The 14,241-nt window shown below is 32.9% G+C and overlaps 1 protein-coding gene across 1 annotated transcript; it reads left to right on the forward strand.

The window, feature by feature from the left end:
- Positions 1–793: 793 nt before the first annotated feature.
- Positions 794–12,351, forward strand: LOC132558548 (homeobox protein ceh-31-like). Its single transcript, XM_060223124.1, has 3 exons — positions 794–1,337; positions 6,710–6,935; positions 12,069–12,351. The coding sequence occupies exons 1-3, from the start codon at positions 794–796 to the stop codon at positions 12,349–12,351; spliced, it is 1,053 nt and encodes a 350-aa protein (XP_060079107.1).
- Positions 12,352–14,241: the final 1,890 nt, after the last annotated feature.

Below are 14,241 nucleotides of genomic sequence, written 5' to 3' on the forward strand. Positions count from 1 at the left end.
ATAATAACACTCACAAGTTGACACGCGGGTGTCGATAACTCCGCCCATCCTTTGTAAGGTCGCGTCTGATTGGCCAACACATACTGAAACGTTGTATTCCGAACGCTGATGCTACACCAGACACAGGTGAAGATTGAATTAAATGCTAAATCGATTTATAAAATTTACAATTATACAGACATAATAGAAAAGAGAAAAAAACAAGTCAGTTGAAAGAGAAAATCTCTCGGTGGTCACAAATACCTGCCCTTCTTGACCATGTAATCCGTTGGCTTAGCGTTCACTGATTGTACTTCACCCTACCGACGTTCGGATATAGATCACAGATCGCGTAATTGGACGCGGTGTATTGAAGAGTACACATCGACCATTGTGCATTTTTCATAACAAGTGACTTTTAGCCGTTTTCGCTTCATCTGTTAAGTCTTTGTAGCGGACAATTGATGTCTAAGGGGCTACCATTCACGCTTAGTGGTCACAATTATATGTAGCATTGTCGCCGATCAAGTGTGGGTATATCGCTTCCTACCTACGCTGTGTGTACGACAAGACATTATATACTGTCACATCCATACGGATAAGATGTCTCGCTACCCCACCAGTAGAGTGTAGTTCATGGATTACTATTTTTCTTAATTGCTTTGATTTTGATAAGGATCGACAGTTTTGAGATAAGATGAAATGTAGACAACGCGAATACATATGAACTGAATAAGTCTCCAGAGCTTGTAAACATTTGGTTTTAGCCGGTTTGTAACCGTTTTTGTTTTCCGATCTATATTCAAGGATCGCAATGACACTGAACCTGATAAAAGGTGACCGAATGGCTTCTTCGGTGGACGCAGTGAGTTCCTCTTCATCACCATCCCCAAAGCCAAGAGTCAATGATGATGCTGAAAGTCATTCTGATAAATCTGACACTGAAAATGAAAGAAGTTGTAAAAGTGTTGATGCCCTCAGTGATATGGACCGTATGTCAATTCCGTCAGTCATTGATAGACAAGAACTTTCTTCGGACTCAAAAATACAAGAATCTCATACACGACTCAGTGACACAAATGGACCGCCAAGGAGATCATTTTTTATTACAGACATTTTGTCGGAAGGACATCGAGAACGGACTCAGACATTCTCGGCATTTCGACCGTTGAGAGTGCCGAGTCGATACCTATCCTCACATTCTTCTCTTAACACAGAGGCAATTTCAAAACACAATTTTGTAAACTTTGCATCTTTAGGTAACACCGGGCACGCCGACGACTATCGCAATGATACAGGTGATGACAAAGACGACGACGAAGATGATAGCGATGATGCTAGTACAGATATTCTTGAAGGTATATATCATTATTGTACCAATTTTTCACTCGGACAGTTTTAAAGCAAAATTGCACGTTATTAGGGACAAGATAAAATTCAATATAATAAAATTGACTGAGTGATAGGTATTGTTGTCCTGACAATTTAAATAATGGAAAATGTTTGTTACACAGATTACAAACGTTATATATTTGTTTTGATTGAATACATAATGCTAAATTAAATACATAAGCTAATTCATCTGTTCATGTTTTGTGTGTGTGTGAAAACAATTTTTGTGTATTTGAATGTAAAATCTATATTAACGTGTGACTTATTTCAGAATGTATATACCTTACCCAACCATACGACAATTACGATGATATTGTGGTCAGTGTTTAGTTCTTTTCCTTGAAAAATGATAACTGATTAAGATAGGAAAATAATACTTTGATATCAAATAATCAACCACGTACGATGGTAATATATTCGTGTTTAATAGATCTTCCTTTATAATCTTTAAAGTTCACTAAGAGGTATGCTTTCTAATACAAACGATTTACAATATATACATTTATAATTAAAGTCGAAGACATTGTTTCTATCATCTTTTAAATTTAAAAATATCTTAAGACACAAATACATTTTGTAGATTTTGCAGTTGTCCATCTGGTTGTGTAATTGCAGTCATTCAATTGTCATCGTCTTTTCATCGATTTTTAAAATTGTGTTATGAATAACATTTGTATCATATCAAAGTTTTATCAAGGAAAATCAACACCCTGATTGTTTGCATAGTAAGGTCTATTACGTGCATGGTTTATATTGTTTGGTAAGTCAAAATATATCCGTTATATGTTAAACGATATTTTGACACGTTTTTAGACACAGTCAACACAACTCTAATTCAACATGTCAAGAAGTTGCCTGTCAGCTCTTTGTTCAGGTTGAAACATATACTATGAATTCTATTTTATTATCTTGTGAAATCGTACCTGTTTTTATAGACTGTTCATCATACCATCTAACACTTATCACATTTATATTCACATTTGTATGTGGACATTGATAAAGGATTTCCACTCCATTAGTAATTGTATATGCTAAAAATGGGTCGAAAATAACCAGCAATTTAGTGTTTACAAAATAACAGATGAGGTCTTCTGTAAGATCAGATTTTGATGGAGAAGAGTGTTTTTGAATGTGGTATCAAATTCCCATTATGGGTTTGGCTAGAGACATTTTTACATTACAACTTAAAGCTTTAAGTTCACTATCACAAAAGTGAACACTCAACTGACCTTGCGTTGAATTGTAACTGTTGTAAAACGGATCTTGTACGAAATCAAATATAGAGGGACTTGTGTCATTATCAATGTCAAATGTTAAGAATCTTTAATTCGTAAATACAACACAATTAAATCAAAAAAGGATAAAAACTTCATAAACATCAATATTTTGCTGTGCGAGATATATTTATATATATTCTTTATTTTAATACTTGGGTTATGTTTAGATCGTCGATGATTTTGCACCGTTAAAACCATAAAAAAACTGTAACAGACAGGAGGACACTTACAACAATCAAACATTAATAATATCCTGAACAAATAACGCTGGCTATTATTGTAATACTTACTGAAGAATCATTGATACTTACGCTTGTTTTGTTTTTATCCTCAACATTTTCATTTGTAAAAATCAAATCTAAAGTTAAGCATTTAACTTTGGTATAGTGTGACAGTCATACAACCCAGATACAGAAAATGTCAACATCAAGTATTATTTGATTTGCTTTTAACGTGTGAAATGGATAGCAATACTGAAGTTTTGTTCTTTATCAGGTTTGTTATGTTCACTATATGTTAAAAGATTAAAAAAAAAAGGAAAGATTAGACAGTTATCTTTTAACTAAATCTTTTCTGTGAGCTCTTATATAACAGGTTTTCCTATATCAAAATTTTTCTGAAAGGATTTTCCCGTTGTTTCCTTCCTATCTTCATATTCTCTTCCAGAATTATTACCACAATAATGCGAAGTTTTGTATGCATTTTCAGTATGGTTATTTTGTAAATATGTGTATGAAGGAAAATAATATGCAATTGCATTATGTCACAAAATTCATGATAAAATGACGAAGATGACACTTTTTTGTTTGATATTCCATTAAAACGTTTAAAATAGATAAGGAATAATGAGTTTTAATTTTCTTTAGATTTCATTAGAAAGTAATAACCTCTAAAGATGATAAATACGAGGATAAGATGTGGGGATAATGTATGGCATGACAGCAGATTCCACTAGCGGTAAATAAGGAAGGTCGCGCCATTTCCTTGTCTTCCTGGCATAGTTTGGGCACGCCATCGTGACGAAAGCGTAAATAGCCTGTACATTAGCTTAATTAATAATATCATACGTAACATATTCTTCTATTAATTACACGATTAACATTGCAATCCGCTCATTTTTTGTTGTTGTGAAGAATATCGATAAATATGATTATACGTAAACACGGGGGTGGCAGCTTACTTCTCGATGCAATTACATAATTGAAGATGTAATTTGTTTTCCGTTGTTTTTCTGTCGGTGTTGATGCTAGTCATTTGGACTGTTTAATGGCAACACATTGCTAGATTGCCCGTAATCAATAATAAAGAATGTTTTTATGGCTTTAGTTCTAGCCGTGAACCCAGTAGTGGCGGATTCGGCATATCACCGGCTAGCTCAGTATGCTTTGAATCAATAAAAAAGGGGCTTTCATTTTGCGACTTGCCTTTGTGATATAAATTATTTACCATTTCTAGACAATGAACAAACAAAGAAAGTTAGAGATATCATGCAACAAAACATTTTTTGTTAATAGAGTTTGTAGTTTAAGCAGCTTATTAATAGGCGGTCATGCAGTGTTGGCCTAGTTCTTATTATCGTTTAATTTCTTTAAATTCCCTTTTAAATTTGGCCAAGTTTCTTTTTTGTGTATCCATCTCCCAAAATATCATCCCTTGGATTTGATCTGAATCATCCTGGTCAAAACTAAGAGTTTTTCCCTCTTAATTTCTGTTCTGTAAGTAATAAAAATTTAATATATACACATTTCTTACATAACAATCCTACACATCAATGTATTAATGTTTAGAATTGTCTTTTTTTCTTCTTAAACTTTTTTTACAGTCTTTTGATTTGTTTTATTTTTTTTTAAATTTTTTAAATTTGAAATATTAGCTTTTCTAGTATCTTGTGTTTCTGGAATGAGTCAAATAATGATGATAGTTATAATGTTAAATTGATAGTTGAAATATTCAGCATCAACGAATGGAGTTTCATCATGCAAATTATAACCGTACGACAATACACAAAAATAAATATAATTAGATAAATTATTTCATGATAGTGCTTTATTCGAATGCTTCCTGTCAGATAAAGTAAGAGTTGAAGATATGTTTTATTTATCAATATTAGAATAAAAAGAATCGTACAAGCATTATGAACTGTTGTTATTAAGATTGTCTCATTTGAAAGTTATTAGCATTATTAATTTCCATAATTTTTAATTACTATTTTTTTCATCATTCTATTTTCTGACGTTTGTTTTTCATTTCTTTGTTTACTTTTTGTTTCCGTCCTTTTTGATTTCTGTCTTTTCTAATTTCTTGCTTATTCGTAACTTTCACCTGAAGTGATATAAATTAATTTAGTGTTTTTGCGGATAAGTATGAAGGCCGCTCCGATATACAGTAGTGTAGAAATGTAGGGACTCTGATTTCTGTTCCTTTCGAAACCACTAACATGGAGCTGTTGGGTATAATTTATTTCAGCGTGTTGTCTAGTTTGCATAAATTGAACATAAATGTCACAGATAAAAGACATAATTTGAAATATGATATGAGAGATATCTTCCCGGCTTCATCGTTGGGCTGAAATTGAGCATTGAAATAGAAACCTGATCCGTGTATGATGCGACAAAGATGAGCATAGTTGCTCCAGTCTGAACAGCAATAGACCTCTCGCTGTGTATGGCTTTAATCCAATTAACTCTATTTAGTCCGCCGTATTTCCACCCAGAAAGTCTTCACTTGCCCACCCAGATGGTTTAGTTATGATAACACACGACTGGCCCAGGAATGGGAACAAATTTGCAATGATCATACATTTGAGCTATTGTCCGTTGTTTGACAGTCAACAAACATTTTTGGCATGCAAACAGTTTCCTTACTATCGGAGGCGGTCCTACAAGACAGCTCTTGTCAGAGAATTTTGTAACCCAGGTGAATCCGCTTACCCGGATTCATTATAGTACGGTTTTAATTAAGTCTTCTGACAGCTTTTACTAACGGAGTTCATGAAAAAGTCCTCTCTGTTAAATAGAAAGATTTAGAAAAAGTAAATTGAGGGCGTATAAATATAGGAAGCTTAACCCCGGAATCGTCACGTTTGCCGAGAGCAGATTTGCTTGCGTCGTGTTGGTTCCATACACGGAGGTCCAAGTTCACTGAAGACTATCTCGATATATCGAAACTATATAAATGACTTGAAGTGATCATCAAATTATAAAACTATTTTACTGTATCCCCCCTTGAAACTTATCAATTATGTTAATACAATGTGAAAGTGCCTATTCACATTAGAATGTGATCTCTTGAATTCAAACTGTCATTACAATCTTAATTGTTTAAAACACATGTGTGTAAACGTGATAAAATATTCGCTCCTATAAAAATATACCACGTCGATACATATATACAACAAAGCAAACTTAATATTCGAATTGTATTTAAAAACACACATCTATATTATTATTTCTCAAATGTAAAAATTGATAAATTATTTTTCAAGTGCAAAAAACAACTTTTGTCTCGACGGCAATTGTTTTCATATGAGATATATAAAGTTAATTTGAGTATTCAAGGCTTCATATGTTACAAATGTAATGGTTATCCTCAGAAACAAAAAGAAAAAATATTCATCATGTTTTCATAACGAAAATATTTAATTTAGCTGAAAAATATTCATAAATGCATGATTATGGGTTTTTTTTTTTTTTTTTTTTTACAATTATCATAAACGATAAAACAAATAAATAAACAAACAAAACTGCGTGGAAGTTGTTGAAATGTCGTGAATGCAACGTTAAAGTAAAACCTTGGGTAATATGGAAAATCATCAGTTCAGAAGTCTGATTGATGTCAATGGTATATTGTACTGGTATGTAACGCCATAACGAAAACAAATGTCATATTCATATGAGACAATTTGAAAATGGTACATAATCCTGCGGCTTATTACCGATCAAGCAACCTCTATGAGGCAAAGAATAAATGTTATGTTAAAAAGCGATATGAACATTATTTAGAGAATTGATAAAATCTGTGGCAGATGAAAGATAATTATAACTTTTGTATTTTTTTTTCAGATAAAAAGGATGATGGTTCTTCGGATCAACAGGCAGATTCTGTGACTGGATTAATTAAACCAAAGAAGCCCCGAAAGGCGCGCACGGCCTTCACTGACCACCAATTAAACAGTCTGGAAAAAACTTTTGAACGACAAAAATATCTCAGTGTCCAAGACAGGATGGAGCTCGCCGCAAAACTCAACCTGACTGACACGCAAGTGAAGACCTGGTACCAGAATAGGAGGTAGATACAATAACAGCTGATATTTTTCCAGAAATAGATAGGAACATTTTTTTCTAGCTAACAGATGTGACGAATTAGATCGAGGATGTAACTGCTGGTATACATGTGAATACATAGCTATTGAGAAGAAAGAGAGTTTTAAGATTAACAGATACTATATAAGCTTAAGCAAAACAGTACTCTCAGCTTTCCTTTATACTTCTACCGGTTATATATTCGTATCATGGTGATAGGCCATTGACAGATCATTTACAGCGAGTTTAACATATTCATTTTTTTTCTTTTTAATAAAAGGTAATCTGCATTCACTTAGTAAATAAAAACACCTATTTTCTTTACAGCGCTTAAACATATGTGTGAAAATAATTGACGTTTAAAATGTCATTATGTTGATCACAACTGGTATCCGGTTTGGACAATAAGAGATAGCTTTTGATCTATAGTTCATGTCTTCTAAGCTTCTAAATCATTTGTTCAGTAAAGTGTTCACTTTTTAAGTAAAGACTGCATCTTCACCTGTTACATGGTGTAACAGATCGTATTCAATAATTAATTTTTTTAATCTTTTAGAAATATTTTTTAAAATTTTTGGTTTGCCCCCAAAATATTTTCTTGGTTTCTTTGATTTGTTTTATTAATAGTGTCAATAAATGATAACAGGGATAAACAATTAAGCTTGAAAACAAGCATATTTTTCGTAGATACACAGTTTAGGAAAATAAGACATGATAGTGCGTGTGTCAAAGTTCCGCAGTAACCCATCTTTCATCAAACTCAAACACATCTGTTAACAACGTACATTACATAAAAGTTGTAAATCTGAGGCAAACAAACAGAAAATGTTTGACATTTTCTTTATAGTTATTTTAAATCCAATGTCTCATTCGTCAAAAACAATGTTTATAAAACACGAGATATTTGGAAATAATATTAAAAGAGCAAAATTATGGAAATGAAGAATACCTGTCTATATATATTTGTTTTTAATTTTCCCCAGTTTTATTTGATTTTTCTTTTTGTTTTAATTTTTCAATTTATTTTATTTATATTTCTTTAAATTTGGTTTTTAAACATCCGACACAAAAGATTATAATTTTGGGCCAAAGAAGCCACTTCAATTTTTTCTACGATTCATTCTTATTTACTGTATATAACTAAACAGTTTGGTGTCATTATTCTTCTACCTGCCCTAAACATCTAATGAAAGACGTGAACGGTTTCTATCTGCCTGTATTTGTTGAACATTATATAATAAATATACATATTATGGGACATTCCTGGTAAAAAGTAAACTATGTATGACTGTAATAACGCTATATAGGAAATGTCTTGGAGAACCAGTCTTTTTGGGTATGTTAAGAGTAGCTCGATTGCATCAACACATTGTTGACAATCTTGCTCATATACTTACTGATCTGTCATCTAACCATGGAAATATACTTAAATTGAATGTTTTTCCGTGAAAGTTACTAAAGCCTAATAGTATTAAACGTAAATATTCTTTCATTAACGAAACTTGTGCATATAAACAGCTGACGTCACAAAATTTACAATGAGAAATAAGGTGAAAATAAATAACTATTCGTTTCCTGATTGCAGATATTGATTTTTTAACATTGTCATATCATGAATACATGTATTTATAAGTATATAATTCTGGGGTGCAACATAAGTACAGCATTTTTAAAAAGTCCAATGTTTTCAGGACACAACATTGTTATGCATTGACAATTTTTGATACACATCACCAAAAACCACAGTTTCTTGAAATTGTAAGGGATACGTAGATTAAATTTAACGAGTTATATGTAAATATTTTGAATTAATTTACCTACCATTAATAATCTATGAAGTCTTATAATGGTTACATATATTGTAAGTAATTGAGATAGTTTTTGTGAAAATTGTAAAACCTCTGACACAGCCAGCGGACCATGGGTACAAGAATCTATCATTGTTTTAGAGTGTCTATCGTTCATAACTACACTTTAGAAGTTGTCTGTGTAAATAACACTTTGTGAATAATCAATACAAGAGCCACAGGAAGCAAATAGACCAACGATATATATATTATTGATCGCCTCAGAGTAACACTTATTCAACACTTAAAATATAGAATATATCTTGATTATGTGAGATATTTACGAATACAAAAGCTTACCTTGAACATATACACATTGATATAAAATGGATACAAGCGACTTTTCTTCCGATAAGACAAATTTAGCCGTTTAGGTAATACAAGACTGATCTTTATTTTGACACTCCCATTACGTGTTCTGCTATGGTCGCTCGGACTCAATCCCACAGCGTTAACAAATCGCTTGCTTGTTCCAATATCGAGCAAATCCTGTTAATAACTCACCGACCAAAGTATATTCTGACTGCAACACTCGCATGTAAAAACCATATGTCCTCAGCATCAGTATTGAGCAGGTTTGATCTCCTAGCGATAACCTAGGTTCTAAATCGTCTCAGTGGGAATTCTGCCATACCGATTTCTGGAAAATAAATAAAAATTAACGAAATAATACCGCTTGGCCTAACAAATCATTTGGATTCATTTGGAAAGCTTGCTGATAGGATGAGTATTTGCCTTCCTCTCGGGAGAGGAGGAGATCTGTATATATAGAAAAAAATACTGACGATCATAGAACTGTGGACCTCCCTTTTTGTAAACCACATTCAGATGATAATTTTGTTATTCTTATTTCAATGATATGTATTTATGAAACTTAAATTTTGGAAACAAGATAAAGAATGCACACAATGTTACGTCAATTTTAATCTATATAGATTTTATGTTATTCTCCAAAGACTAAATAGAGTAACCGGACTTGCGTATATATTAAACTTAATTTACACTTTTGCCCAAACAATGTTTTAAAACAATGTCTTTTCGAACATTATGATTAATTTGGTGAAAATTCTCCACATATCTGCACAGGATTGTAGGTATATACCAAGTAGAAAGAAAAGCTTACAGAGAGTGATTCGATAGAACGTTATAGAGGGAAATATCGTAATTGTATGATATCTGTAATCTTTGAGAAGACTATATGTTATAAAATACAATAGCTGACAATTCTATGATGGAGAATAGGTCACAAGGTTTTGTTCCGTTTGATTAATAAAAACTACGTATATTTATGTTGTTTTTTCTTAAATTCCAGACTTAACAAAATTAAACGTGTAGTAAAAGTGTAGCTATTTATAAATGAGAAATGTTATCATTGATCAGCTGATAATTTTTTTTCTTGGAATTTCAATCAACATAAGCCAAACGTTTTAAACTAGGAATAGTAGAAGCAGAATAACTAATCTGAGAACAATGGAGTTTTAGCCATTTTTTGTATACAGTAAATAAAGCGACAACGTTCTCCATTAATTACCTGAAAATTGTTATCAAAACTTATAAAAAAAATGTGATCAAGTTTACCAAATATGATAATACCCGGGTTCTCTACATGAAATAAACAAAAATTACGAAGTACGAAGCATGGAAATTGTGGAGAGGTGTTTTTGAATTGAACATCTGGGCCAATCTACTCCAATACATTTACCCCACGCAGTCAGGAATTTGTATTATATTAACACGTTTGAATACACCAATAGACAGACATCCCACTCAGCGTATGATGGTGCATTTCTCCTCAATATACCCCTGGCCGTATAATAAGGCCTGCCCATTATCCGTACAAGTGAATTAAAATACATTTTCCAAGTGACTTATACTGACTTCATTATTTTTCAATTTTGACTTTTAGTGCACTCAATCTTTATATGTACAAGCCCTTGTTACATTGCACGCCTGCTTTACCGTGTAACGTTGTACAAAGCCCGAGAGATACGGTCTAAAACCGAACGGCGATTGTTACGAGTAAGAGATTCTCTCCGGTCACCCTTACGTGTATCAGCTGTTGTAGAAAGCGTTTGTGTAGTGGAGTGCACACAGGTATATTCTAATAGTTTGAACTGAACAGTTTCCGGTATGTGAATGTAGGATTTGCATACGGTACTGGATGACCCGAAAGCAATAAATGGGGAGTATTTAATATATGCAAGTAAATCATTTATACGTGATGGGAAAATTTAGACGTTAGGGAAGACATTATATGGGTGAGCAACTGTCATTTTACGCCGGATAAATTCTTACGGGTACGGTTCACTCTTTACATTGGACAAACCGTTCGACAGAGACGCATTCACCGGTTAGATCATTTGCCAAAGTGCTTCATGAGGTTCTCATGCATAATTCACAACGATCTCTATTTGATGTGTTTTCATAACAAAAAAACACTTCGATTAACTTTTTGTTGAAATGTTTAAAAGGCAAATGTGTAAATAGAACCACTGATTTCTAGAGGCTGATCTGAAAGGGAAAATTACAGCATCACAACATATCAATTAGTCGTGACTGGAGGCGAGCTGTGGACATATATAGATCCTACTACATACAATTATGGTTTATATAAAAGAAATCAATACGAGAAGGCTTAAATGTTGTGATACCATTTAAAAACTTCTAGTTTGATTAGGAATCTTTTTACTAAATACATCATTGACAGAAAACGATTATGCTTAATCTGCTGGTATTTTCTAAGTATATTTCTGTGAGGATATGGATATCTTAAAACTAAATATTATTTTTTCTAAAACATTTGTTCAAATACGCTCGCACATTAATTAAAAGACGACAAGTCTCTACTGTTGATGGAGTTTAGATAAGAAAAATACATACATAAATAATAACAGTAAGCAAATTGTAAAAGGGATTATGTCATTACAATAAACGATAAATTGTAAAAGGGATTATGTCATTATAATAAACGATAAATTGTAAAAGGGATTTTGTCATTATAATAAACGATAAATTGTAAAAGGGATATTGACTTTATAATGATCAATAAATTGTAATTGAAAATTACCTATCGGAATGTTTCAATGTTTCATGCTTGAAATTTCATATAGCACAGTATAATATGAACATGACTCCCTAAGTAAGAGAATTTTGAATTCCGTAAAAATGACACCTAACTGATCGTGTTGTATCTCCAAGAAACAATTACTGAGTCTGCACACGTATATCCTTAATGTTAAATAGCTGATTTGTTGTTGATGATTTGTTCACAGGACAAAGTGGAAGCGACAGACTGCTGTTGGTTTAGAGTTACTGGCTGAGGCAGGAAACTACGCGGCTGTCCAACGTCTGCTTCAGACTAACCCTTACTGGTTTACTTACCATCCACAGGCAGCAGGAATCATCTCTAATATTGACGCTTTGTACTACCGCCATGGTGAAAGTTCCATGACTCCACAGCGACCGACATTGCCTAGAATGTTTATCCACGGTCTACAACAACATGTTAACCATATTTCCACCCCTCCTCCAATTTATTCGGAAAACCGAAGTTAAGATATTACTGAAAGTGCATAGAGAGCGAACGTCTATTAATGATACAGGTGGGAGTTTGGTGCGATTCAGCTGTCATGGAAATATACGATGACGGAAGATATCAATAAGTCATTTTTTTTTTATATGATAGATTTGATAGACTAATTATAGTGATCAAGTTATTGTTAAAATTGAACTGAAATAATTTGACATGAATAATTATCATGTGTAGACTATTTCTTGTGTTCTTCTCGGTGTTTTGATATTCCATTACTTCGCAATTGGTAATTTGTTCAAAATGTCAAATATTTTTTATGGTAACGTTGATCTTTCATGACTTATCATGACTTTGATATTTTTACAAGTCATATTAAGATACAAATGTCCATACGAAATATACAGGTATGATGGCCATGTATTGACACCCAATACGTGTCGTGAAAATTTTGAGTATGATGTTTGTGCTATGGACGCCCTTAACGTGTCAAGATATTTATAGGTATGTTGACCATACTATGGACACCCTTAACGTGTAACGATGTTTAAAGGTTTGATGGCAATAGTGTGAACACGTGATACGCGTCATGATGGATCCCACTAGTCGTAACGTCCGCCTACGGAATGGTTGATGTGCATTGCATGCAATTCAAAAGCTTCGATATTACTTATGGTCTTTTTTTTTTCTTCTCTTTTTCATTATCTCACAAGCATTTATAAACTGAACTAAAGTGATTTCTGTTTATCACGAAATTATCTTTAGACATAGTCATGAATAAAAAATTAAAACAATATAAGCTTTCTTTATTTATTTTCAATACTGCGATTTACTTATTCTTGTCTCTACACAATACAAGTTTTTGAGTGTTCAACACTTTTGCAATGTGACATGTTGTCAGAAATACATTGGTTAGTGAACAAGTCATCTAGATGACCCATACATGACATTGTTTGAATAGATCTCACAGTATCCTTAATAAAAATACATAATAAAATATAAAAAAAGAATATACGTACGATATCTGCTTGTTGATCGTTACAAAAATTGAATATATCCGAAATCCAATACGCATTGTTTTAAAAGCATAGATATGTTTATTGCGGTGAGTAGTTGAAATGTATTCCTGTCTTTTGCGCCGCAATGTAGACAATCGTAGATTTATATCCCGGAATCAATAATAAAGAAAAAAAAACTGTCTTCAATTCTTAAAACCTTAAGCATTCCTTATTTTCTTTAGATTGTAATCATCTGTTGAATTACAACTTTGATCAACACATTTGTAACAGAGGTGACTATTGATTTTAATGTCTCCGCTCGGATTCGAACCTAGGACCCCTGGCTTAGTAGACTGACGCTCAAGAGATCGGGCATATGCTCTCTCGAGCTGAACGGATTACATTCTCGTCGTGACAATTAATAATAATAAAAGAATAACAATGACAGATGTTAATTTTTACAGCGAAAATTGAAAATGATGATATTTTTAAGTTGTCGTTTTGGGAAAGATAAGCAAAGACGGCTCTAATCAGCCATCGTGATTTTCTACTGTACTTTAGAGGGATCACCAAGCTGTCGTTAAACACGCGGTGTTGCTTATCTAAAACGACCTATGTACAAAGGCTTACAAAGTGAAAACGTTAATAATAAAAAGATTATCGACAAGTCAACGTCATCTACATTTATGTACTAGCGAGGCGTATGTATATTGTATCAGGGACTAGCACATTACTTCGTTTGAAATGTGCCGACATCAGGAGATATCTAAAGGACTCCAACGACCTCGGCTTTAAGCATAACATATGGTAATATAGACCAAAACTATATCATATAAGGGGCGGTCTTCGCCTTTGTCAGCCGTATTATCGCCTTGTTTACAAATCAAATTTGTTGAAACGGAAAACTTCCTTTTGTCG

This window comes from Ylistrum balloti, unplaced genomic scaffold (genome assembly GCF_031769215.1).
Source record: "Ylistrum balloti isolate Yb309-2 unplaced genomic scaffold, AGI_CSIRO_Ybal_v1 Utg370794, whole genome shotgun sequence".
NCBI classification, from domain to species: domain Eukaryota; kingdom Metazoa; phylum Mollusca; class Bivalvia; order Pectinida; family Pectinidae; genus Ylistrum; species Ylistrum balloti.

Bases quoted from the DNA above. Each gene is read 5' to 3' on its own strand.
- LOC132558548 (XM_060223124.1), top strand. From the start codon at position 794: ATGACACTGAACCTGATAAAAGGTGACCGAATGGCTTCTTCGGTGGAC. The intron at 1,338-6,709 runs GTATATATCATT...TTTTTTTTTCAG, and splicing joins TAGTACAGATATTCTTGAAG to ATAAAAAGGATGATGGTTCT. The intron at 6,936-12,068 runs GTAGATACAATA...ATTTGTTCACAG, and splicing joins ACCTGGTACCAGAATAGGAG to GACAAAGTGGAAGCGACAGA.